Consider the following 26,886-nt stretch of genomic DNA (forward strand, 5'->3'; position numbering starts at 1 on the left):
TTTAGCTCTGTAGGCCACCAGTTTAATTCCTACTATCAGCCAAGATGGTGGCCATCACAGATACATTCCATAGATGATACTACAGTGCCCTGATGCAACACAATTACAGCTGGCCAGGAAATGATCTTTTTCCTGTGAAAAAGTTTCAGCTAAATTATTTTGTCAAATAATGTTAAGTTTTCACTGAACACACAAAAATTTCCATTGAAAAAGGATTTTTTTGTGTGTGAAAAATTCTGCATTGGAAAAAGCCAGCTTCTATGTGAAAAAATGTTTTGACAGAATTTTTTCTGAGACTCTTTAAATGCAATGCAGCAGATGCTGCACGTTGACAGAGTATGTGGGAGGCAGAGGTTTTGGAGCGATCAAGCAGCAAAACTTTGACTTGTTTCTGAAATAACATAATTTCCCTTTTGGCTGCAAACAGAATTGAGAGGATTGGTGGCAGTGGTTCTGTTCAAATGAGGTTATTTCAGGCTGTGATACAGTGTACAAACCCTGCACTAAGTGGGAAGTTGCCCACTTCCCGGAACCTAATACAACTAACTGGGAAGGGGTTAATGAGAACCTGTGGGCTCAATTAACTCCCTTTTCTTCACCTGTGAGTGGCCAAGCCTGGAAGGAGGATGTTAAAAGGGGAAAAACCCAGCTAGGGGGTGGGGGGGAGAGGAAACAGAAACAGGTTTTTTTTTGTGGGTGCTCACTGAAGGAAGGTCTAGGTGAGGTTGGAAGATAACCAGACACTGGGCTTGGCATGGGATTCTTACAGGTCCTTTGTTCCCAGGACTATGGGCTTTTTCCTTTTGGGTTCTGTGGAGCAGTGAGCCTGGGAAGGGGCTGCTGGAAAGGCCTAGAGGCTGGCTGTGGTGGGAAGCAGTGTGTCTGGATAGACAGACTTTGGCTACTTCTTACAAGGTTGCTAGGCTGGAAGCCAGAGAAGATGGAGGGCCTGGGTTCCCCCTTGCATCCCCTCCTTGGCCACAGACAAAGGTGGTGGAGAAGCCCTGGAAATGATATAAGTCTGTTGCTGGGCTACAGATGTACAGGACTTGATTTATCCTGGCAGGGGTGAGACTGTAAGTGAGCAGGCTGAGTGATGAGGAGATGTGGAAGGCAGAGGACTGTGGTAACACAGATTAGAAACTGGAGAGGTGATGCTGCTGCTATTGCGCCTGATTATCCTTGCTTTCTCTCTGGTTTTATGCTGCCTAACTCCATAGAGTCTAGTTCTGCTTTCTGTCTGATTCCAGTGGGACAGATGGAGCTTGGACTAAGCACCTGATCAGGGGAGTAAGGAACCCCTTTACTGCTTTGTATGGGCTACCTGGTTGAGGTGCACAGGGCTATGGGGCAGTGCACACCTGCTTGCACCCCTCCCAGCCAAGGTGGGCAGGGAAAGAATGGCTCTTTGACTGTGTCCCACCATGCTAGCAAGCAGAGCTAAACCAGCATGGGGGAGGAGAGCTCACAACTTGCCATGTTATAAGCCTATTGCTCACAATTTCCTCAGAATCCTGGGAAAGGAGGGAAGCTGGGCCCATGTATCCCCCGGAGGTCTGTGCTCTGAGAGAAGAGTGGTCAGGAAAGCCAAAGAACAGAGGGGAAAGGGCCTTTTGGGTGTGGTTGGCTTGTCTACTCGTGGCTGGTGTGGGAAGAGGAACAGGAAATGTTAATTTTAGCCACCAGAGCTGGCTTGAACCAGCAAGCCCCAGAGTGGCTGGGAGTTCCTTGCCATGTCTGCTTTGGGTGCCAGGCAGCAGTGAACGCCCTGAATGCTGGAAAGAATGAAGCGAGCTGGAAGCTTCTGGCTGTCTGGGGGCAGACAGCAGCTCCCTGCAGACTGCGGGGAACACCAGGAGCAAACCAAAACCAAGGCCTGAATCTTAGCCAGGAGTCTTGTAGCTGCCTGAGTAAAACAAGAGCTCATCCCCTGGAGCCTGAGGGAATGTTATTGTTTATGGTGCCTTTTCAGGGCAAACAGAATTGTGGCCCAAGGGGATATTTCTATCACAGACATGAAATTCATCTGGACAACAACACTAGAGCTAAATAGAACTGGAGTAATAATTGTTTACATTTATATAGAACCTTGTATCCTAAAGCCTGGGACAAATTCTTCACTTGGAATCCACGCCACAAATCAACTCATCAATGCAGGAGCTTTTACAGTGCAGGAGCTCTACAAGGGAGATGGGGAACGGGAGAGAGCAGGGCCTGGAAGGAAGGAGCCCCTGGGGGTTTTCAAGCTAGCAGATGAGGGAGTAACTTGAGCCCCATGGAGAAGAAGTAGTGTGGCCAAGCTCTTTTCCTGATGGATAAGCCCTGCCTGGTTCAAGGGAGTGGGAATGAACAAGAGGAGGAAAACAAGTGGGGCAGAGGGGCCCAGCCCTTGGGGTAGGAGGAAGTGATTAGCCCCACCCTAGTCCTCCATGTAATAATGGGGCCATGTACTCCAACATCTCATGATATACCAGGAATTGAAAATAAGGGGTGCATATCCCTTCAGAAAAGTGTGATTCCTAACTTCTGCATGGTAGAAAGAATCCATTTCCAGCACTAGATTTATGAGCTATTGCTTTGCTCCAGGTTGGAATACTGCCCATCTGGGGCCTTATTTCAGGGGAAAGAAACTTTTTTTTTAATAGTGCTTGTTTCTGCATTCATGTCTGTTTAGACAGAGAAGTACAAGAACGGTCCTGGCCAGCAGTCCTTTACTAAAGGCTAAGGGCAGTGCGTAAGCTGCATTGTCCCAAGACCAGCCACAGGGAAGGAATAACACTATAAGATTTTGCAAATTTATTGTGAGTCTTGTGATATTTGGTGTTTTCTGAAAGCCCCAGCTCCTGGAATCATGTGATGAGATGAGAATTTCAACGTTTGTTTTTTCATAAGTACGTTTCTAGCTTTTGTGCATGCAGAGAAATGCTTGAACACAAGGCCCCCTGAAGGCTCAGAAACCAGAAGGGAAATAGAAAAATGATTTTTAAGCCAACATTTTGATTTTGGGGGGACCTGACTCATGGGGTTTTTTGTTTGTTTGTTTTGTTTTAAGCTTGGGGGTTGGCAACACTGCAGTTCTTGACTCTGAGTCCCATTCTCCTCCCTGGTTGCCATTTGCCCCAGTGGAAATTAATTGGTTGTTACCCCAAACCAGGAACAGATTACATCCTGCTCAAAGGTGTATCAGCTTTGATGGCCAGTGCTTGAGGGTGAAGTTTGTGGCTGAACCTGTCCCCTATTCCAGTCTTCCCATGTCCCATCCATCTGCACAGAGTAGGAATAGCAGCCCTGTGGAACCTGTTATCCCCATACTCTCTGCCTTATATCTTTCCATTAATTTCAGTGGGCTTTGGATCAGGGTTCTGAAGCCAAGGGCTTTGATCACTTCTGTGTATTAATTCACCTGTGTCTGGAGTCATTGTTCAATTTCCCAGGGTGCGAATACATCATCTGCTCTAAGTCCTTTTCAAGGAATGTATCTGCTTATTCATTGTCTTTGCTCCTGGTTTCAGCCATGGGAATCTTATGACTTTTAAAAGATGAAACCCCCCTATAAAGATCAATTAAACTGAAATAACATTTCCTTTAGATTTTTATTTAGATTTCCAGTAGATTTTATTGAACAGAATCTGGTTGCCTTAAATAATACAGGCTTCAAGTGCTATGGAAACAAGTACAGCAATATACATTAAATACGCAGGCCAAGGTATACACAAAATATAGGCAGTCTGGGAATGCACACAATAAAACTATAGCGCCTGATCCTGCAGGCCCACTGCGTGTGAATTCACATCAACTTCAGGTACTGAAGAGGTTAGAATAATAAATAAGAGGGGAGAGAGGCATCAAGGAACGTAGCAGACAGAGGAAAAGTGAGCTTCCAAGTGAGATTAGAATACAAGTATGCAGTGCCGAGTGGGTGGGGCTCTGATCTGTTTGACTTTAGCTGATACCCCAGTATCAATGTGAAGGGAGGTGGGAAGTTTGGATTGCCTGCTCTTTGGGCAGCTACTGTCTTTCTGTGTACAGAGGTCCTGATCCTGACTGGGGCTCTAGCTGTGAATGTCACAGCAATAATACAGGGGATGAGTCGGGAGTCAGAGAGTTAATGGGGCCTGTTTTAGATGGCAACGGTTGTAGAGAAGGCAGTGCTCTCATCCCTCCAGCAGTGAGACTGTGTGACAGAGCGGAGAGGAAGTCAGTGCTATGAAGGCGAGCTGGTGAGCAGGGAGAATCCATGGCACAGACTGCAATAAAATCATGGATGGTTTTAAAACAAGGGAGGCAAATCTGAACTAAGCACTCAAATAAACTTATGAAAGATTGGGGGGATGTGATTTAAGGACTGTACCTAGGACCTGAATCTCCGTTGCACATTTGCAATCATTTACACTAGTGAAAAGTGGGTCCAAAACACTACGTCTCTGATCTGGTAGCATTTTATATCTGCTCTGCATTGAGGTCAATGCTCACACAAGGTGCAGGGCAATGGAGAGCCAGTGAATTAAGCTCAGCTGAATTAAGGCCACTTTTATTCTAATACTGTCCACACAGGTGTTTAATGTAGTTAATTATAGATGTTAAATTCATACTTCTAGTTAATTTGGATTAACTTCCCAGAGTGTTCCTATACAACATATATAAATGAAACATATGATTCCTATTAGAAATGTCAATTTTATGTTTGCGTTTCAACAGTTCCAAACTGAATTTCTTTTTGGAATATTTCATTCTGTGGAAATTTTCAACACTTTGTCCCATTTTGGGATCAAACAAATGTTGAAATATCATAATTTCCTGTGGGATGGCAACTTTGGTTTCCAACAAGCTCTAAGGCGTGCGGTCCTCGAAAAGAATCACCTCTAAAAACAGAAATACAATGAAGGCTCCTATGTTTGTGAATTACATAGATCTCTGGTGCACCACAGTTGTGTCTGAATTCCTCAAATAAGACTATCCACTTCAATATGTTCACCTCTGCAAGTCATATTGGGCTGTTGCTTAATCACTTTTCATCCTGGCATCTCAAAGCACTTCATGAATTAGACCTCATGTAATCTGTGTGAGATGTTGAGGATGGGTTTTGTTATTTCAAAAGTAGGTAAGTGGATGATCAGAGAAGCTGTGACTTTCTCAAGGTCCCTCAGTATGGGATCTTGAAGGTAACATATAGCAATGCACTTGTACATTGTAGAAGAAACTGTAGGCTAATTGAATCAGATCTTTCAAACAAGGATTGGCCCCCTTGGTGTAAGGAGAGAGCATCTTGCTCTTTGTTCAGTGAGATTTTCTTTCAACTTCATGCAGCTCCGTTCTTCACCCTTTCAAATATCTGCTGCACCTTGGCTGCGGGCACACAGCCTTCTCTTAGGATAGTGATGCCACCTGGAGAGGAAGCACCAGAAAATTAGGTGAGTTGCTGATCCCTGAGTTACAGAAGCAGGGAAAGGAAATGGCCCATGGAGGAAAGCATGCTTGAGACAGCACCACAAGGGTTAATTAGGGCCAAGTTTTCTCAAAGACCCCCCAATAGGGCAAATAATTGAAAAGCCCATGAGGATCTGGAGCTGACCCAGGAGCAAGATGGCTCCTCTAGAAAGCCAGCAGCCCCACACACCATACAAACACATTGGGTCAACCCTTAGTTAGGGTACACTGCACCTCCCAGTGAACCAGCCCTTCCGTCTAGACTTCAGTTTTTCATTAGCAGTGACACAGCCCAGCTCTTCTAAGAGCTAGCAAAGTCCTATGTCCTTGTGTCCTCAAGCTCTTATAAGTTCTACCATTACTCCAATAGCCTGGAAAGGGATGTGTTCCTCAGGCCCCAGAAAAACTAGCTCTATACTTGAAACAATGTTCCTTTTATAAGCCTTAAGTTTCACATGGCCCATAGTTTCCATCTTCCATCTCCTGTGCTGTGATCCCAGAGGAGATTCCCTTTTTTACAGAGCTTGAGAGCCATTTCTCTCTGCACACTGTTCTGAGTGGCTGAGGCTAATGGTGGCAGCTGAAGAAAAAACAAAGTGGCTCTAAAACTCACCTTCATCGATCTTTGTGCAGTTGACCACTGTGGATGCCACCACCTCGTTGGATTCCCCATCACAGAGAACCCCCTCTAGCTTGTGGCCAAGACGCCTAGTGGAAAAAAGGAGAGAAAATACAAACCAATTCATACTGTCTTAGGGTGAGATTTACCCCTCTGCACAGGGCTAACTCAAGGCCTAGTCATCACTTAAGGCCTATGGCTATAAGCACTTCCTCTATCTTTCCCGCTGGCTATAGAAATGTCAGCTACTATTGTAGCCCTTGATTAATTGACAGGATACTCACGAGATGACCATGTCATGGTGGGTGCTGTCAGTCTCTCCACTTGGATTAGCAGAGGTGATGGCCAAGGGGCCCGTCATGTCTATGAGGTGGACGGTGATGGTTTGGTCAGGCACTCTGATCATTATGCTGTCTTTCGTCCCGACTCGGTCATAGCCTGCTCCAACCCCTTGCCAGAGAAACAGACCAAGTTTCCAAATCAGAGTTTGGGGCAGTACATTGTACATCATCATACAATGCATCCTATCTACTTCCTCAAAATTTGCAGTCCCCAATACTACAGGTATCTTTGTTCAAGTTAACAACTGTGAATTGCTGAGGATTAGTAGCAACATAGAACAGAAATGGCGGATAGTGACTTTGTAAATATGAGGAAAGAATTTGTGAAATAAAACATAAGACAAAGAGCCAGATCTTCAGCGACTGTAGGCTAGCATGGCTCAGCTGAACTGAGCACAACAGTGCTAACTTCCAGCAGCTGAGGAGCTAGCCCCAAATAGTTAATTATTCTTTATTTCAAATAATCCCCTGAAACATCTTTAAACAAGGTCAGACTGTGACTCATGCTGCTGACAGAAATGTGATTTTAAAATATCTTGGGTGTTGCATCTCGTTGGGAACTCTGAAGGAGCTGAGTTGGAAAACAGGAGTATGAAACACCCCATAAAAGAGTCCACTTGGTCCTATATTTCTGAACCACACGTTGGAGTCATTGTCTTGAGGTCAGTAGCAGTAAGCAAGAGCAGCGGGGTGAGAGCCCCAGGTACACTGAACCTTCCTATAAAGGTCAATGCTGAGGCTGATTTGGCTCCTGATGTCATGACCCTCATCAACCCACTCCACCTACACGTGGTGAAGCTCCAGCTAAACTTTTTAGGAAGAGGAATGAGAGCAGTGCTGGAGATGCCTTAACTTTGCCACGGGCTGCAATGGATGGAATACTCTCAAGTCATTGCCCAGGGGGAGATGTGAACTTTGAAGATGCAAAGTCTGAGACCTGGAAAAGGAAAGAAGCAATGAGAGAGAAGATGCCCAATTTACTCACCTAACTTCTTCAGCCATTCTCCTTTCTTGATGATGCAGCCAATGCCTCCGGGGTAAACATTCTCCATAAATTCCCAAAGCAGAGGGCTGAAGGGGGGAGCAGCAGCTCGCAGCTGGTCCAGGTTTGAAATGAAGATGCAGATGGGCTTCTCTTGAGGCCTGTCCTGTGAAAACCAAAAAGAGGAGGAGGAAGATGTTTTAAGAAAAATGTAAAGAGAGCAAAAATCTCTGCAAAGTGCACCCCTGCAGTCAAACACAACCTGCTGAGTCCTGCACTGCAACCACCACTCCCAGGGACAGTGGGTTCCAGCATGCAATGCACCATCTTGATACTCAGAGCATGAGGGACAATTGCATACTGGGACTTGTGTCATTGCTGGGTTTAATACATGGATATTAAAGAAGAGGGAGAGGTGTCACCTGCCCTATTTTGTGCATATTAGGTGCAGATTTCAGGCTCTTGATGAGTTATCTTTACGGCCCTGAGTTGGATAAAGATGGGAAATCCCCTTTTCTAGACCCAACTAGCATAGTATAAAATAACCTTCCTGTAGTCATCAAGCAAATTCTTAATAGTTTGTATCCAGGACCATTCTTTTCTTTTCTTACACTGGTGTAAATCAGCTATAATGACACTCAGTCCCACTAGTTCTCATAAACTAATCTGCACCTGGAAACCTGTTTGGTTCAATTCCATGCTGCTCTGACCTATACACATGAGAAGAGCCCTGTGGCATTAGCATGTACTAGTTATACTTCTCAGTCTTCACAACCTGCTTTGATGTATATCATAGATCAGGCTGTGGTGGAGGAGAAAAGAAAGACACTTTGGAGCGCTCAGTTCTTGAGTTACATAACTTCTGGTGAAGCCAGGTGACTAACCCAGCAGGAATGTATTTACATTCTATTTACACTACCCCATTGACTGCAAGAGCTTAGACTTGGCACTGAAAGAGGAACTATAAAGAGAGACTGTGTTATTGACACTTAGGGCTGGTCCACACTACGGGGGGAAAATCGATCTTAGATACGCAACTTCAGCTACGTGAATAACGTAGCTGAAGTCGAATATCTAAGTTCGGATTACTCACCCGTCCACACCGCGCGGGATCGATGTTCGCGGCTCTCCCTGTCGATTCCGGAACTCTGTTGGGGTTGATGGAGTTCCGGAATCGATATAAGCACGCTCGGGGATCATCGATCCCCGAGCAATCGATTTTAACCCGCCGATACAGCGGGTAGTCTGGACATGGCCTTACTCTAGATGTCTGGTCAGAGAGCCTATTACTCCTGTTTTTCTGGGCTAGCTAAGAAAGTGCCTAATGGAGAACAGACGGGGAGGCAAACACTAGTGGAGATGGGCTTAAGCTGCAAAGTTTGGATCTGAATCCAGTGTATTGAATTTTTCCAAAATGTTGGGATGTTAAGAACCAGGATTCTGGCTCAGCCCTTTATAGAGGAAGAGGATGAATTCAGATTTGGATCCAGATGTCACAAGTTTTCGGGCTATTTGGATTCAGGCATTAGCTTTGGGCCCATCTCTGTTTACCAGATAAACTAGAGTGAAGCAGCTCTTAGCTGACTAGATTCTGCTCTCAGTACACAGCTGTGTGTATAGAGTAACTCCATGGAAATCAATGAGTGAATCCTGTTTGACAATGTTGTAACTAAAAGCTGAATATGGCTCATGGATTTCTGTTATGCTTATTTACAAACTTCATAACTTCACTGTTGAGGCAGACTCCAAACTGACAGACTGAGGGGCATGCTGTTCACACATCTGTACAGGTCTGGCCAGTTTACAGATAGGTGCACAAGTTCTAGGTTGAAAGACAGCAGCCGATATTGTGTTGATACCTTGATTCTGTAGATTTTCTCAATGGCTTCTGGCTGTTTGCAGGAAGCTGCCAGAGCATACACCGTGTCTGTGGGCACTCCACACACTGCACCTTCATTCAGCAAGTTTGCAATGCTCCTCAGGCTGCTGGTTCGATGGGAGCTGGGGCAGAAACAGGGTGGAGGATCTTTAGTGTCCTCCTTAGTCATCTCAACCTGGAAGTGGTCAGAGAAACAACAAATGCATAACTCTATGAACATGCTAACACATTAAATCCAGTATCCCACACTGTGGCCAGAGGATACAACTGCTATACAAAATTGTCCTAAAGAAATGGTCAAGGAAATTCCCATATGATTCCCATAGATATTTGTTGAAGGGTTGTATTTCAAGAGCTTTCTTACTAGTCTAAACATAGAGAAACAACCAACTTGTTTAACTGAAATGCAGTTCCTCAGGAAGGAAGGATCAATCAACCCTAATTACATGGGACAGTCTTGGTCATGCCTACAATACTGTAAAGGATATTTAAAGCTAACAGAGACAATGGAACACTCTGGGAAGAGAATCAACATCCCATTTAAGATGCTTTTCATTCCCCAAAAGTTTGTGGCATCCTACATTCCTTAAGCTGTAAAACTCCTGGATTGTGGTCCACTCACTCTACTAGGTCCTGAGTCCTGGTTTTGGAGTCTGAGAAGGGTGGGAACTATATGTAAATGTGCCTCTCCTCTCTCCATGTCACCCGTCCCTTTATTTGTGAAAGAAAAAAGCTTATTTTCAGTCTATAGCCCACTACAACATGGCAATGCTACAGCTGTAGTGAGTTAGATATCCAAATCCCACTGGAGTTCATTAGGCTGTTTTGATGATCTCAGGATAACTGTTTATTTAGTATATCCATAATGGAGGGTAAGCTCATTATATCATGTAGCTGGACTCTTACCCTGAAGAGAGGGGGTCCCATCATTATGAGGTCTTTGCCAAATATGCAGTTTGCTAGTGATGACGTTGCTCCATAGATGCAGATAGCACCGAAGATAGATAGCATCACAACTAGAAAAACAGAAGACTCAAGATAGGGAGTGGGGAAGGGATCAGGTTCTGCCTTTTCCTTGGAGGAATCTTTGTTATATGTGTGGCAGCTTCATATAATTGCAAATTAATCTGTTTTTTATTCTCTCGTGCAAAATTGCATTGGCAACATGTTGGAATCAAAGCATGTCACATTCTTGCAAGCTTGAATTATTTTACAGCATTAACCATTTGTTTCCCATCGAGTATGCACAGCAGTTTCCTACTTCTTTTTCAGTCTGAACACTTTCAGAACACTTTCCCCACCTAGACACAGTGTGCTGTGTTCCTTAAGTTAGGAATGATCTGCAACTTCTCACCCAGACTTACTCTCAAGGGGCACTGGGAGATGTTCCACCGTAAACAGCAGAAAACAAATGATCAAAACCTCCATCACAAAGGTCAGGCAAAGGAGCACCAGGTTCGAATAGGAAGCTGCGAAAAGAGAGGCAGGAGAGAACATGGCCCATGTCATGGAAAGGTCTGCAAAGATATTACAGTAACACCCACAATTCTTAACTCAAAGTAATCCAATCAGAGGACAGCAAACCTAGGACTTCTGATCCATCAGTGTATTTATCAACCTTCCCTTTGGTGGGGGAAGATGAGTTCTGGCTCCAGTTTAGTTAAGCCTCAGGTTTTGAAAGCAATGCTACCAAACCCACAATTTCTCATTTCTATTGTTTTATTTATTTTATGGAAACATGTATAATGGCTATAAACTGATTTACAGCAGCTGGCCATGAAGTTGGAGTTGAGTTACACCAGAGAGAAATTTATTTCTGTCTAGCACGTCAATCTTATTTGAACCTTATCTCTTGAAATGATATTTGGTTCATGTGACCTTCCCTTCCAAACCCATCTTCAGAGAAGCTTATTCCTTTGTAACCAAGAGCTTCCACTCCAATAGCTAAAGTGTTTGCCTAGCAGTCAAGAGACCTGAGTTCTAATCCTGGCTCTGCTGCTCTGTGAACTAGGACAAGTTACTTTGCTTCTGTGTTGTCTCTTCTCTATTTAGAATGAAAGATTTTTGAGTCAGAGTCGGTATGTTTGTACAGCGCCTAGCACAATGGGGCCCCTGCTGAGGCATGTTGGTGCTAACCTAAAACAAATAAGTCCATGAGTGCAGTAAGACTTACCTATAACCATTAAAAAGACGTTGACTACCAAAAAGGCTATGGAGCCTGCTGTGAATCCTCCATCACTTGCGGCATCAATGTTCAGTAAGTGACCTGAAATAGCACCAGCAAACTTGGTTGTGAGCAAGTACAGTGCAACACCAGAACCGGGGGAAATTGTAATCTGAATTAGTGTATGGTGACCTCTTTAAAGAAACACAAAGGATGAGAATATATCTGAGGTGAAAAGCATTTGGAGTGTAATGTCTTTAACACAGAAGCAGTATCTGGTGATTCTGTGACAATGAGCCAGAAGACTAAGAAAGCCACTTCATTTTACCTGCCCTTTGTAAAAAGTGAGGCAAGGTGGGTGAGGTAATATCTTTTATTGGACCAACTTCTCTTGGTGAGACAAGCCTTAGTGAATTGCTGTTCTCAGAGGGGTTGGGAGATAGAAATACAAAGTCCATAGTTCATTCTTGGAGGAATTCAGCTTTCTCCCATACTCCCTATGGGTCTCAGCCAGCTCCAGATAAGCCATTGACTTTAATGGGAGTTGGGGTGGACATTATATGAGCATGCTGCTAACTTTCAGTTACAAAATGGAATTTTGGCTTCCAAGGTCACTCCTCATTAGAGCTGCTTTGGTGACGGTAGCTAAGTGTACTGAATATTGGAAGGCTTTTGAAGCATAAAGTTGAAGTTTTTCCTGGTGCCTGAATCAAAGTTTTATAAGGTCTTATTTTAGGAGAGTCAGATTGCTGATTCAAAAATCATTATGGGTGAGATCCTGGCTGCACTGAAGTCAAAGGCAAAATTCAGTTGAGTTCACTGGGACCAGGATTTCACCGTAGAATTCTGAAGTTGTCAGAACATGAAACAATTAGACCAACTGCTGCTGTGGTCATTTCTGTGGACACAAATCAGAACACTTCTCGTGTTATCACTTTCTTGCCTCTTTGCAATGGTTTGGGTAGGAATCTCCTGGCTGAATGGACAAGTTATAGGAATTCTTCTGGTTCAAGCAGGTTGCTAGTGTAAAGAAGACATGAAAATTACATTCCACTTGGCAAGTGGCTTCTTAAAAGCATTGGCATGGTCTGAATAAGCAAGATAGGTAAGAAATTTTGTTACCTGCAAACCGGAGCCACGTCCATGTTGCCCAGATAGCAGCATAGCAGAATGGAAGAATGGACCCAAATCTTCTTCCTCTTTGGACTTGGATCCTACACACATACAGCTGAAATATGGCTCCTGGGATTAGCACGGAGGGAATAGAGAGATGCTGTCTGATGGGGTCATTTAAAGTACCCTGGATGGCAGAGAGTGCAGCCAGGCCATTGCAGATGTAGAACAAGGCATCAGGGACCTCGCAGATGGTGGCCCCTGGGATATTCTTAGACCTCATGAGGTAGCATTTGACACTCATCAGTACACTCTGGAGCTTTGAGCTGGACATAACTTGGGCACCAACAGGGATCAGTGTCTTTTCACCTATTGAGTTAATGAGGCTTGCAAAAGTGGCATAGAGTGAGATAGCCGTGTAAAGGCTACAGGAAACCCCAAAGAACACATAAGTGCCTCTAATTGGAATCTGTCGGATGGTGGAGATAGTGAGAAGAATGAAAGCAGCATTTTGCAGCACCTCTAGAACATCCTTATTGAAGGCCATCAGGAACAGCATGCAAGCAGTGGCCAGGAAGAACCAGTCCCCAATCATTCCCATCCTGCTTTGCTGCACATTGTCTAGGCTGATGAAGACAGTCAGTGTGAACTCTTCCCAAGACATCACCAGCCAGTACAGACTGTGGACACCAAACTTGGTGGTATGATAAACATCGTCTCGCAAGTAGCTATAGAAGCTGGAGAAAAGCTGGCAGATGGAGATGATGCTAACCCATATGGCTCCTACGTAGAAGGTCTTCATGTACCCAAAAGCGTAGAAGGCAAATATGAAGGGGGAAATGGTGTCACATAAGTGGTTTAGGGCCATTGGCTCAGCATACTTTGTGTTCTTTTTCTTCTCCTCCCCAATAGTCTTGGAAGAGCCACTGTTAGTTGAGCCCAGCAACAAGACGTTGAAGAGAGGGTTCCCGAAGCCTGGCAGAACATACCTTTGGGTGATGCCTTTGAAAAGGAGAGCTACTGCTCCGTACAGCCCACAGACAACAATGACCAGCTCCAGGACCCCTGACACAACCAGCGCCCATTGGCCAAACAGCCCCACCCCTTCGAACACCAGGGTGAGGGTGATGGCTCCGAACACGAAGGGCATGATGTAGTTCACAGTGGCTGAGCAGAAGGAGAGGATAAATGAAATGAAAATATAAGCCACCAACCCAGCGACAGCACTCTCACTGGTGGAGGGCTGGGCTGCATCAGTGTGGAGGAGAAAAGTGGCATTTTCTGAGGCTAGCGTTGTGTTGTTTAAGGGGGGATATGCCCCTGAAATGACCCGGGTGGCCCCATAACTGCTCCACAGAGCTGCAAATGCCAGGAAGGCTGTGCCACCCAGGTGGTCATACTTCCGGAAGGCAAGGAACCCAGCCAAGAGTTGAGACAGGCCTCCAATCAGAATGAGGTGGACTCCTAAGAGAGGCAAACAAAATGACACAGAAGTGTCATTAGCAAATAAACAATCAATAGGCACAATGAAACACTGTTGCCAAATATACAGGAGCTACTTAGAGTTGATGCATGTATTACTACTGGTCCTGCAGTCTTTGGCAACTGGTTTTCTGAAGCCTCTCTTCCTACCTTAATGATGAGTCTCTAAATTGAGCTCTGGTGCAATGCTCCTGTCCCCCCCTCCCCGGTACAATCAGTCCAAGTTCCATTGTGGGTTAGTGCACACAGCTAAGCAGAAGATGGGAAGGCACTGGCTGGTACAGCAAGGGTTTAATTTGGAGGGCACAGCTGCCCAGGAAGATGGGGGACATTCTTCTAGAGCATGTGCATAACCTGTATACTTCAATCTACATATGTCTAGGCTCAACTCTTGTGTATCCCCCCAGCAGAAAGAATTCACCTATAGCCTTTCTTGCTAGACTAAGGCCAATTGGACTGTGATCCATTGTTCCAGAAGAGAGCCCATCTCCTACTCACCTGCCAGGATGTTTTCTACTCCCTCAGGTCTGATGTTGGTGTGAGCAAAGGAAAAGTTCTGCAGGCACACGAGGAAAGCGCTGATCACATTTGAGAGGAGCCCCAGCACCGATGGCTCACTGTAGAACACAGCCGCAAACCCCACCATGCTCGCTGTGACCTGTCTTCCTTCCAGACAAAACAATGGCTAATGTCAATGAGTCACATCACTAATCAATCTGTGTGTATATATATATAAAATGTGTTTGCCCTTTTTGCCTGCATGGTTGGCCAATATTTGGGACCTTACTGGGTTGTTTCCTGGAGGAGAAATTGATGATACAAGTCAGGTATTTCTGTGATGCAATCACAGAGAATGTATATAAAGTCTTGTTTCCCTGAACACAGTAGAAATAAACAGCTACAGCAGTTTCCTTGCTCAAGCCTGCCCAGTCTGCTGCTCCTGTGCCCCAAGAAGCTGGGTCTCTCTGCTCCCTCTCAGGGCCATGCTCACCACTGCTTCTCTCATGGTCTGCTGCCTGTCTCTTGGCTCTATCACTCTCATACACACTTTACAAATGCAAGGTCTAGGAGATTGCTTGGTATAATCAGTCTCAGGGAAACCCCTCAGAGCATATGGCTTAGTCCACCTCTGACTTTGCAATGCAACCCATTGCTTTGGGCAGTAGCTTCTATTGGCTCTAGCTATCTTATTCCATAAGTAGGCTTAATTGTTCCTTCCATTTAGCCTGAAAGAAGTGTGGTTACCACACCCATCAGATTTATCCAGGCCTGTGCTTCTGTATAGATCAAATACCCACATGAGGGCAGCCATTAACCACTTCCAGATATAATATTTGTCAAAATGAGCCACTATTTCAGCTCCAGAGAAGTTTTGAAATCAGGTCAAAGGAAAAATCCTGGTTCAGTCTTAACTGGGGAGCAAAGCACTTTGGAAAATTAGCTCATCTATTCAGGAGCTTAAATCAAGATTTAAGACCCTAAAATTACAGTTCTATTTTTGAAAATCGTGGCTTTAACCTCTCTGTATCTCAGTCCCTCACCTTTAAAATGGGGCTTTTACTCCCTTGCCTCCTGGGGCATTGAGGATAACACCATTAAAGCTTGGTAGTCGTTTAGGCCCAAATCCTCAAAGGTATTTTGGTGCCAAACTCCCATGAAGTTCACTGAGAGTTTGGTGCCTAAATACTTTTGGATCTGGGAGCCAGCTATTATAGTGATGGAGGTCACAGAAATAACTTGATCAGTAGGTGTCATCTGTCTGACACGATGTAACCCAATCCTGTTTTACAAATAACAGGAAGCTTTCCTGGAAGTGTTTTTGGGAAGCAAGATCAAAGCAATTCAGAATCCTCTTTGAGAACAGGAGTGGCTGGGTTTGGTGTTTGTACAGCACCTAGCACAATGGGGTCCTGTTGCTAGTTGCTAGCGCAATGGGGTCCTGTTGCTACTTGCTACCACAATATAAATAATTATAATCCCCATGCAGTTCAGAGCTTCTTGGTTCTAACACTGTCTCAGTCCTACAGAAAGACCCTCTTCATTCCCTTGATTATCGCTTCCTCTTGTCTTGACTGTTATAGTTATGATAAATCCATCATGGGTGAGCTGGAGCTGAGAGTTAAATTCTCATTCTGAGCTGTGAGCTTATAGTGCCTTGTACAGCGCTAGTCTCTCTGTCTTTCCCCATGCTCCCTGCCCCTTTCAGCTGGAATTTCCCAGCCCCTGATGAGTAACACTTATATTTCAAACCCAGAATTTCCATTCACCTGCACATCTCAGTCTCATGAGCAGGAGTTTGTTCTGTGGAGGTTTCCTCAGGACACAAAGCCTAAAATAAAATCCCACTTTTTAAAAATTATTATTGTTTTTAGAGCAGTAGGTGACCTTAAGGAGCTGGCAGTGGGAGAGGTGGATGGTATCCCATTCCCAACCACTTCCAAATATGCCTCTTGGAAAGAATGCAAAGAAAGCAGAGCTGCTATTGATACAAGAAGAGAAAATAGCATATGGAAGATGCTTCTCTAGGGCAAGGAACAAGCAGGGAAAATTGAATGACTTTGGCCCCAATTCAGCAAAGGTACTTCAGCATGTGCCTAACTTTAAATGTGTGAGTATTTCTGCTTCCTGAACTGACGCCTCAGTGCTATTGCAGTGACTGGAACCCTGGCTTAGTGCGCTGCACAAAAAACTCATTTTTCTTCCCTTTCACACGCATTACAAGGGCTCGTATTTTCACAAAATCAGGAAACTAAGTAGAGATGGACCAGCCTGGATGCAATAAACACTGCACAGATCTTTACCTAAAACTCTGACTCGAATCTGCGCCCAAAACTTTCATGAAGTTTGAAAAAAAACCAAACCTTTGGTTAACATTTTAAAAATAGCTCCCCCACTCCCTGCTTTTTACCCTTTTATGACCTTGTAATCATTCTGTTAATTATTTAATTATAAGAAAGATTAGACCTCTGCATGAGTGTACTCTTATAATGGAGCATTTCAAAATCCCATTTCAAGAAAGCATCTTGGTTCAGGAAGAGTGCTTACACACATGCTTAATTTTAAGCAGGTACTTAGGTGCTGTCCTGAGTTGGGATTGAATGGTACATCTACACTGCAGCTGGGAGTGTACTTCCCAGCTCAGGTAGACAGCCATGTGCTAGCTCTGCCTGACCTAGCATCCTAAAAATTACAACATAGCCCTAGGTAGCATAGGCAGTTGCTTGGACTAGCCACCTGAGTACAAATCCACCTGGAGCTGAACCACAGATTTAGGCTCCTCTAGATGTTTTGGTCTGAAATAGATCAAATCTGTGGCTTTCCAGGCGTGCTGCAAAAGGCATTTGTTTGATAGGATGTCTAGAGAAAGCTGAGGGTATGATAAAGTCTGTTAAAGGCCCACTGAGTTCTTGTAGAACTGATTTTAATGCAACTGAGAATTAATTCACTGTTACTTCAGGTCCCCGTGCAAGGGAGCGGAGATGGAAAGGGAGTGGAAGGAGGTACACAGAAATACAGGAAACGGAATCTGGCATTTATGTGTGTATAACAATCCTCTTCATCCCCTTTTCAAGTTCCTAGGACTCCCCATTTCTACATCCAACTCATGCTGAGAGACCAGCATTAGGTAATAGAGACTAGTCCTACCTCTGCATCACACACCATATGGCATGTTGATATTCACCCAAAGCACTAGACACCTTCTGTCACTTTTCATTAGATCATACTGTCCAGGATACAGCACAAAGAAAGACCTGGGCTGGTCTTAGGGGTATGTCAAACAAGTGGCTTCATGGAAACATTAGAGACACTTGCTGATTCAAAGAATGCCCAGGGTCACTAATCACTGCTACACCTTTCATTTAGGACAGCCACTGCCTCTGGCACTTCCTAAGTACCTGTTCCTCTGCCGGCACATCAGTAGTGCTGATAACATCTTTGCTTGCTTTCTTATGCACCACAGTGAGGATGGGGTTCCCAGAGCATCTCTCCTTTGAGCTAAAGTCGGAAAGTTGCATTTTGTGAGTGAAAACCTCAGCCACAAACATCAAACCTCAGCCACAAACATCCCCAGCTTTGAACCCAGATGGGGTTGATATAGTTTAGTTTTCTATGGTGAGGGTATCTCCTTTATGCAGTTCATGAGCTACGCAGATCTCCACCTCCCCAGTTTAGACAGCCCGTACTGTCCCTTAACTTGCCATCTTTATGATAAGAATCTCCTCTTCCTCCCCCCCGCCCCAACCCTCTCTATTATATCTTGGCAGCTTCATTTGGTTCAATGGCATTTCACAAGTATAACAGACCTGTTGCTTGCTGATAAGCCATTGCAAACAATATCATCCTTGGAGGAAAATGTAATGACACAGGATCTGCCACCGTTACTAGTGAGTGGCACCTTACTGGACTGCACTGAAGAAAATGGGATGCTCACACAAAATATTGTACATCTATGCAAAGATGAATAGAAGAGCATAAAATATCATAAGATACATTTTAATTCCAGTGAAATTTTGTTCCACATGTTTCACTGTGGGACACTTATCTCCAGTGACTGTTTGCTGCCATTTTATATCATAAAGATAATGACATTTTATAGAGCTATGCAAAGATGTGAAATTAAACAATTTCTGGGTAATTACATGACAGATGTTTAACGGTGCACAGCAGCACTATACAATGGTTAAAAAAAGAAGTGCGTATCATGACCCAGATCTTCAACTGATATAAATTAGCATGAAGTCAACCGAGCTACATTGATGTACACTAGCTGAGGAGCTGGCCAATGGCAGATGTTTGATAGGAAATTAAAGGTTATCTGTGTGTCATACTGTGGAGTTAATCATTGTGTTAAATTAGCACTGTATATATAATAACTTGTTTAATATGAAATTTTCCCATATTCCATTTGCCTCTGGGATCAGTGAAACAAAATGTCATTGACCTGAAGTACAGACATGACTACAATACTTGTTAAATAGGAATAAAATGTTAAACAAAATCCATAATAATGTACAACATAAAATTGATTTGACTTCTAGATGAATCTGATGATGAACCTGCAGAGCATCAAAAGCTAAAATGGAAGAGTTTATGATGAAAAGAAACAGAATTATGAGACAACGAAGGCAAATAACAAAACAAAATAATACAATAGAACCTGCAGCAAAGAATAGCTCATATGAAACCTATGTCTCTCATGCATGAGTTACCTGCAATGAAGATACTTCAGCTGAGTGGCAGCAACCTTTCTTCTCCCTATCATTTCCTGGTAAGAAACAGTTTTATAGTCCTCATCAGAGAGTAGGAGGAGTCAGGGCAGATTACTTCACACATTGACACCTTTGGTATTTTAGAAGCTGAGTTTTCCTTGAATTCGATCACTCCTTTATTGTCCTAGCTGTTTTTGTCCTTCTTAGTATTTCCTGAAAAGATAGGGGTTTTCCTTCAATCTACTGCCCCACAACTGGAAAAAACCACAATAGGTAGCCCCTACCAGCCCAGCTGCTGATGTCACCAGTGTTGAAATTCATTTGTAGACAAACACAAAGGCAAAATTCAAATGGCTTTGGAAGGGTATATAAACCCTGACACCAAACAGACACCTCTACCATTGCTTGAGGAGACCTTCCCAGTGCTCAAGAGAAATCAATAGACACATTTAGAACCATCAGAATGGTCTACTCAACTTTACAGGTAATGCTATTTCATGCTGAAAATCTATCCCTAGCTCATTCAGTTGTTTAGGTGGTTTGATTTTAATTAGGTTTTGGGGAGCTCCTCAGCTGATTTAAATTGTCATAATTCCACTAACTTGATCCACTGACTATGATCATTTAATTTTACAGTAACTGGGGAGCTGACCAATGTTTAAAAAATTAGCTGGTTTTCATTGACCTACCTTTTGACCTACTAAAATGGTCCATGTTTTATCTATTTCTTCAATGTATTCCATGTATTTCTGTATAGGGGTATGATGTTTTTATGAATGATCTGTACTTCATATTCTTAATATCTATTCAGAATTTGTCCTGTTCCCACTTGTAAGGGCTTGCCTGGCAGTTCTGAATCTTAAAAACTTGATCCTGCAAATTCTAACAGAGTGCTTTCTTTCCCTGATTGTTCTTGGCACCCTTACTGGACTGGTTTCTAGTTAGCTAACTGCTTTGGAACAGGGTTCAATTTACCTACTTCTTGTTTGAACTGTCACTTTTTTACAACTGAGGATTTACAGTGCAAGCAATGTAAGTGTTCTTAAAATGCCTGGTTGCTTTATATGACAAGCAGTATCTTTCTCTTGTCTCTAGAGATCCCAGAAGGTTTTAGCCGCTTCCCGACAGGTACACAAAATTTCTGTTCAAGGTTTGTATCTCTCAGTTAATGAAATGTTTCTCTTTCTCTCTTTTTTTAAAGTCTTCTGATATGTCAATATGTAAACACAATTCACAGGAACTGGGTTAAACTTAGAAAAGTATCTTAAATTCTTGGAAGCCAAAATGTATTAATTATGATTATTATTATTATTGTTGTTATGATTTCACTTAAAGACCAGTTTAAGTAAATTACTATTACATTTCAAGCTAAATTAACATGAACAATATAACATACAGGTAAATAAAGGTGATTATCAGCCCTGTATCAAAACACACATTTACCTATTTTAGAGCCAAATTATGCCATTTTTAATTAGGCAGAGCTCCCACTAATGTCTTAGGGAATCTTGCCTGGAAAAAGACTATGAATATTTCACTTGTACTATAACCATGTACTTCAATGTTTAAATGGTAACTATCCTATCCTATCCTATGTTCCTGCATTGTCATTTATTATATATTTGATCTAGGACTAGTTATTAAAATTGTTTAGAATAATTCACTATGTGGTCCTACTCATTGTATGATCCTGTTAGTCTATTCCCAGCTACAGTGGTATAAATCCAGAGTTCCTCCACTAACGTCAGAGAGCAGAATTTTTCTGTATAGATATTTTTTAAGTACTAGAGATTCTCAGAGTTGGTCATTTTACCTTTTTTCATGTTTACACTAGATGTAGCAAATGTTGATCAAAGAAAGTGACTAAATAAAAAAATACAGTAATTAAAAAAATCCTCAGACAACCATTGACTCTAGCCAAATACGAACTTTTTATTAACCTCTTATTTTTATAGAGCGCATATCACAGATGGGAAAAAAATGCTGCTCTCAATATTTATATACTGATGGAAGGGTGTATAGATATTACTTTACACGGAATTCCCAGAGAACATTTTCCTGTCGTGAAGGAAGCTATGAGAAATTTCTACTGAAATGCAGCTGCAGTCATGCTTTTCCTACTATATCTACAATGTTGCTTTGCATCATTGCTTCCCTGCCTTTTAGTGAACTGATGCTTTATTTGTACCATGCATGGGATGCACTCTAGATCTATGGAGGGGATACAAATGTGTAAGGCAGAAGTTTGCAAACTGCTACATGTGGTAGGTTCATAGTGCAATGTTTTATACAATCTCTATACATGTATGAATCACTGATGAGACTCACAGCTGTCTTCACAAGTGAAATATGAGCCTCTGGATTTGAGTGAGACTCATACATATTTTTAGACAAATTGTGGATCAGTTGCCATGATATTTGAAAGTGAAAGTTTCAAATGTGACTTTACTCTACATTAGAGCTGTTCAAAAACATTTTGACAGAACAGCATTCAGTCGAAAAATGCAATTTTATCAAAATCCAAATGTTTTATGGGAACATATCAATCGTGATGAAATGTTCATTTCATTTAAATAATGTTGAAATGTTTCATTCTGACTTTCTCATTTAGAACCATTTCATTTTGGTCTTATATTAAAATATTAATTTCAGTTTTTCAAAATAAAATCCCTACAATTTTAAAATAAAATGTTACTTTCAATATAACAGTATGTTTGTAAATGCAATACATGTAATATTATATATGTAATATGTTACATCATATTGTAATGTTTTGACATTATCAAAATGAAACGATTCAACATCTATTAAACCAAAACATTCTGATGGTCCCAAATTGGAAATATTTTGGCTTTTCTTTCTGGTTCGGAATGAAAACAAATTTCAAAATGTCAGTTTCCCACAGATTAGAAATTCCACTTTCCAACCTGCTATACTCTAAAATTGAAACAGAAATAGAAATAGAAATGACAGTGCATGGTGGCTGGATGCCATACCTCTTGTCTGGCCGTTAAGATGACCTCATAGACCTAGAGACTGGACTCCCCCCTCCCAAACACACACATGCATGCACGCACATGCACACACACAGATTTGGGCAATCTGAATCTATTTCTTCAGTTTCGGCTTGTTCCTGCCTGGAGATGAGAGCTCTGGTCTGAACCAGCAAAGCACTTAAGTAAGGGTTTTCTATTACACGGCGCCATTGACTTTAGTAGGGCTATCATGGGCTTCAGTGCTTTGCTGGATTGGTCCAGAGTGCTGAGCACCTTGCAGGATTAAGCCCTTTATGCTGCTCCATATTAAACCAACAGAAGATGCTGGATCTAATCCTGCTCTCCTGAAGTCAAGGTAAGTTTTGACATTAACTCAATGGGAGCAGGACTGAGCCTATATTATTGAAACATACCTAATCATTCACCAGATAAAGGAGCAGGCATCTTATTTGTCTCCTCTGCCCCACACATGGGAAACTGAGGCACAGAGCTTCTAAGTGATTTGCTGAAGGTCACACAGGGCAGGAACACAAACTAGGTCTCCTAACTCCTAGGCTTACCTCTTTACCACTAGACCATCCTTCCTCTCCAAACAAGGGCTATGGAGGTTCAGCCACATTCACTCACGTTAGGTAGTGACTCACTCCCTGAGCAGCTCCACTGAAAACAATAGGACTCTTTGACAAGCAGGGAACTAGTTCATGGGAGCAGGGGTGGCACAATGGGGCCTACATGTTAACGCTTTGGGTCCAGTCCCACAACTTGGCTGATCCTTGCCTCTTTCTCCCTATCCCCACAGTGCTGGAGAAGACTGCTGCAGAGGAGACTGTGACCAGCAGCTTTGCGTCCTTCATCCATGGAGTCCGGCCAGAGCACCTATCTGAAGTTGTTCGTCACCGGAGCAAGAGGATGATCCTTGACAGCATTGGGGTCGGCCTTGTGGGCAGCACAACTCGTGTGTTCAATATCGCCCTGCGGTATTGTCAGGTAGGAGCAATACTCAACCATGCCCTTGTTGCCATTAATATGGTACTGCTGTGCTGCATGGGCAAAGAACCAGCACAAAGTCAATGCAGTGCTTAAGCCTCTTGTTTTGTGGTGTAAGTGGGATGTAATCATGCATAGCCCTTGCAGCAGGATAAATTGCGCTTTTAATGCACAAAGTCACAATCATGGGCTCATTTCCCCTGGAAAATGTCAAGGCTGACATCAAAGCTCTGGCTGCCAGCAAATGGATCACAGCTCTTCTCTACGGAACAGCAGCAAGTAACACCGTGAGGGAGAAAACAGGACGTGCTGGCTGATATTAAATTCCTAGAGATCAATGACTGGAAAAAGTCATTGTTGTTTTTGGCTTCCCTGCATATACTGATAGCAAATTCCTTTGCTAGCCACATACTTTCAGATGTTCAGGTTAGTTTAATGGGGGAAGAAGTTAAGCCCTTTAACTGAAATTTCATTATGTTTTTATTATGATAAGACTCTGTTTACCTGAGAGGTGCCCATTGCCTGGAATCCCACGTGGTAAAAATGGCACAGAGGCAGCACAACTGCTTTAGGTTACTAATCTCAGAATGCAACAGTGCCTTGCTCTCCCTTACTGGATTCTCTCCTTTCTACAGCAGCTGTATGCTTCAAATGCCGTTAGCTCTGTCTATGGCAGGAAAGGGCTAAAGCTGTCCCCTACACTGGCTGCCTTCACTAATGGAATTGCGGTAAGGCGTTCTCTTCCAGAAGAGGCTGTTTAATGGGACAAAATGCTTTGGGATAACCACACCCCATGATGTACCCGAAACACCAAACACTGGTACTGGCCCGTCACGTGACTGAGGTATGGGCCTTTTGTGACTGGGACCAGGAGAGGTAATTGGGACCCCGAAGGGAAGTTCATGTGTCTCTGCTCTGCATTCCAGTGAGTGGCACTTTTATCAGAGTGCCAGTTAGCACCAATACCCCAATGATGTTGTTATAAAATTCATTATTAATATTAGGAGCTGCATGTGTATTGTAGTTACACCTGGGAGCCCCAATCATAGACCTGGACTCCATTGTGCTAGGTGCTGTACAAACATGATTTTCACCTGGCTGTTGCCTCTCCCCTGTGGCAGGCTCACTCTATGGACTTTGATGACACCTGGCACCCTGCCACTCACCCCTCAGGGGCTGTACTGCCCGCTCTTCTAGCAGCTTCACAGATGCTACCTCCAAGCTCCAAACCCGATGGCCTGGACTTCTTGCTAGCATTTAATGTGGGCATTGAGGTGCAAGGAAGGCTCATGCGTTTCTCCACAGAGGCTCACAATATTCCTAAGAGGTAAATCTACTGTGCTTCAGTGAACAGGGCAGTGCAGCTTAGCAAGAGTTAGCATGCGACATAGCAAATTAAATCAGAAATTCTGGAGTAGAGCCAGACCCATTCTATGTGTGATTCACTTAGCACTGCAGTCTAGAGGCCACCTTATTAAAGTCTTTGGGAATCTGCAAAGGAGAGACACTAACCCAAAACAGCCAGTCTCTCTCAGAGTAAATGATATTATAATAGTCATCTCATCTATAGGTCTGCATGAACAACAGAGATTTTGGTTAGTTGCTGATTTTGAAAAACAGGGAAAAATTGTTTTCAGGTCAGCCTGAAAATAAACATTTTTGAAATTTTCTGCTGATCAAAAAGTCATTTTTTTTTTGTTTTGGGTTGAATGAAACATTGGTGTCACTGAATATACATTTTTTTTGTGCTGAAAAGAAGTTTGGGGTGAAAATTTTCCCCCAGATCTATTTTAATCAATAGCTACAGTGTGTGCAACAAGGGCTAGCGGGCTTATAAAAGGATTCAGCGAGGAGTGTACAAATTTAGATCCAAATCCTTGATCAATAATAATTCCCAGTGAAGCCAAACTGCTGACACTAAGGAACTCATGGTTTGGCCCACAGACTTGTGGGTGGTTAGGCATCATTAATCCAGTATTGCACCTTAAGGACCTCTGATGACCTTACTATAGTCCTCTGTGATGGGGCAAGTGCCAGCTAACTAGTTCTGAGGAACAAACACGAGGTCACGGTGAAGTCACACTCCGTTCACTCTAGTTTGTCCTTTGTTCTTAATGTCCTCAGAGGTTCTGTCACAGAGTGGATCTGTACTGTCAACTCACTCACATCCACCATTAGATAGCAGGGCTTGGTCTCCTTCCATGTGTCATTGGCACCTGCCAAGCGTGGGTGTGAAACATCACCAGATCAGAACAGTAGAATTTGTCATCAATTTGTGCTAATGTGAGCGATGATACCTGGTGCCAGAGAGTGGGGAATCAGGCCCTACGTATTTAGATTCTTATGACTCAAAGCAAAAATGGGATGCCAAGGCTCACTCTGGTGTTTTCCCACTCCCATAGGAAATCAGCATCAGTGTCAGTGGAGCAACAGCTTACACTAGCGGAGGGTCTGGCCCGCTGTTTTGCAATGGTCTTGATGCCATGGGCATGCCCTTCAGTGGCACTTGAGGGCTCCCTATGCAAGAGGCAGGCAGGCCTTTCCAGCCCCCTGCTGTGGTGAGATCATTGCTGTGGTTTCCCTTTCAGGTTCCATCCTCCCTCTGTGGTGGGCACCATGGGCAGCGCAGCTGCCACAGCAAAGCTTCTTTCTCTGAATGAGACCCAATGTGCCCATGCCTTAGCAATTGCTGCCTCCCTGGCAGGGGCACCAATGGCAAATGCAGCCACTCAAGCCAAGCCCCTGCATATTGGCAATGCCACCCGCCTGGGGTTGGAAGCAGCGCTTCTGGCTGCCCGGGGGATGGAGGCCAGCCCCCTCATTCTGGATGACATCCCCGGGTGCTCTGGATTCAGTGCGTTCTATGGCGAATATCAGCCCAAACCACTGCCCCTGCCAGCAAACAGCCACGAGTTCCTCTTGGAGAAGCAAGACGTTGCTTTCAAACGTTTCCCAGCCCACTTAGGGATGCACTGGATTGTGGATGCTGCCATGTCGGCCAGGAACCTGCTCATCAACTATTCCGGCTCCTTTTCTCCCTCTCTGATCCGTGCCATTCTGCTGAGGATCCCAGTGTCCAAGTACATCAATAGGCCCTTCCCAGAGTCTGAGCACCAGGCTCGACACTCCTTCCAGTTCAATGCCTGCACTGCCTTGCTGGATGGCGAGGTGGGCCTCAACTCCTTCACTGATGGCTGCATCCATCGTCGGGAGCTGATGGAACTGCTCGCCAAGGTGCTGGTAGAGCACCCTGAAGACAACTTAGCCAATTTTGACAAGATGTATGGGGAGGTAGCACTGGTCCTGGAGAATGGAGATGTGCTGACAGGCAGATGTGACACTTTCTATGGGCACTGGAGGAAGCCCCTAAGCAGAGAATCGCTCCTGAAGAAATTCCGATCCAATGCATCTCATGTGCTCCCAGAGGACAAGGTGAACAGCATCATCATGACAGTGGAAAACCTGGAGAACCTGCCAGACAGCTCCCAGCTGGCCTCCAGCCTGTAAGAGCACGATGTTTGATGAGTGAAGCATCATCACATTGGAACACTAATTCCCTTCTTTCAAGGACAGAGTCTTTCTATCATTCAAAGTGAACTGCAGAGCAAAAATGAAGTCCAAGCACAGTTTTCAGCACCTAATGACCCCGTTAGCTAGGCTGTGAAAGTGTGTGTGTGTGTGTGTGT

General features: G+C 43.7%; 1 protein-coding gene across 2 annotated transcripts in view; it reads left to right on the plus strand.

Annotated features, from left to right (window-relative positions):
- Positions 1-26,852, plus strand: part of LOC115657676 (cis-aconitate decarboxylase-like) — a 29,132-nt gene extending 2,280 nt beyond the window's left edge. The window contains exons 3-8 of one of the 2 annotated variants that reach the window (XM_030575759.1): positions 19,047-19,276; positions 20,313-20,367; positions 23,013-23,200; positions 23,836-23,928; positions 24,322-24,527; positions 25,789-26,852. In XM_030575759.1, coding sequence (XP_030431619.1) covers positions 19,187-19,276; positions 20,313-20,367; positions 23,013-23,200; positions 23,836-23,928; positions 24,322-24,527; positions 25,789-26,707 — 1,551 coding nt within the window. In that variant the 5' untranslated portion in view covers positions 19,047-19,186 and the 3' untranslated portion in view covers positions 26,708-26,852. The remainder of the gene's footprint in view (positions 1-19,046; positions 19,277-20,312; positions 20,368-23,012; positions 23,201-23,835; positions 23,929-24,321; positions 24,528-25,788) is intronic. The other variant, XM_030575760.1, reaches the window with a different exon arrangement.
- The last annotated feature ends 34 nt before the right edge of the window (positions 26,853-26,886 follow it).

This window comes from Gopherus evgoodei, chromosome 9 (assembly GCF_007399415.2).
Source record: "Gopherus evgoodei ecotype Sinaloan lineage chromosome 9, rGopEvg1_v1.p, whole genome shotgun sequence".
NCBI lineage: Eukaryota > Metazoa > Chordata > Testudines > Testudinidae > Gopherus > Gopherus evgoodei.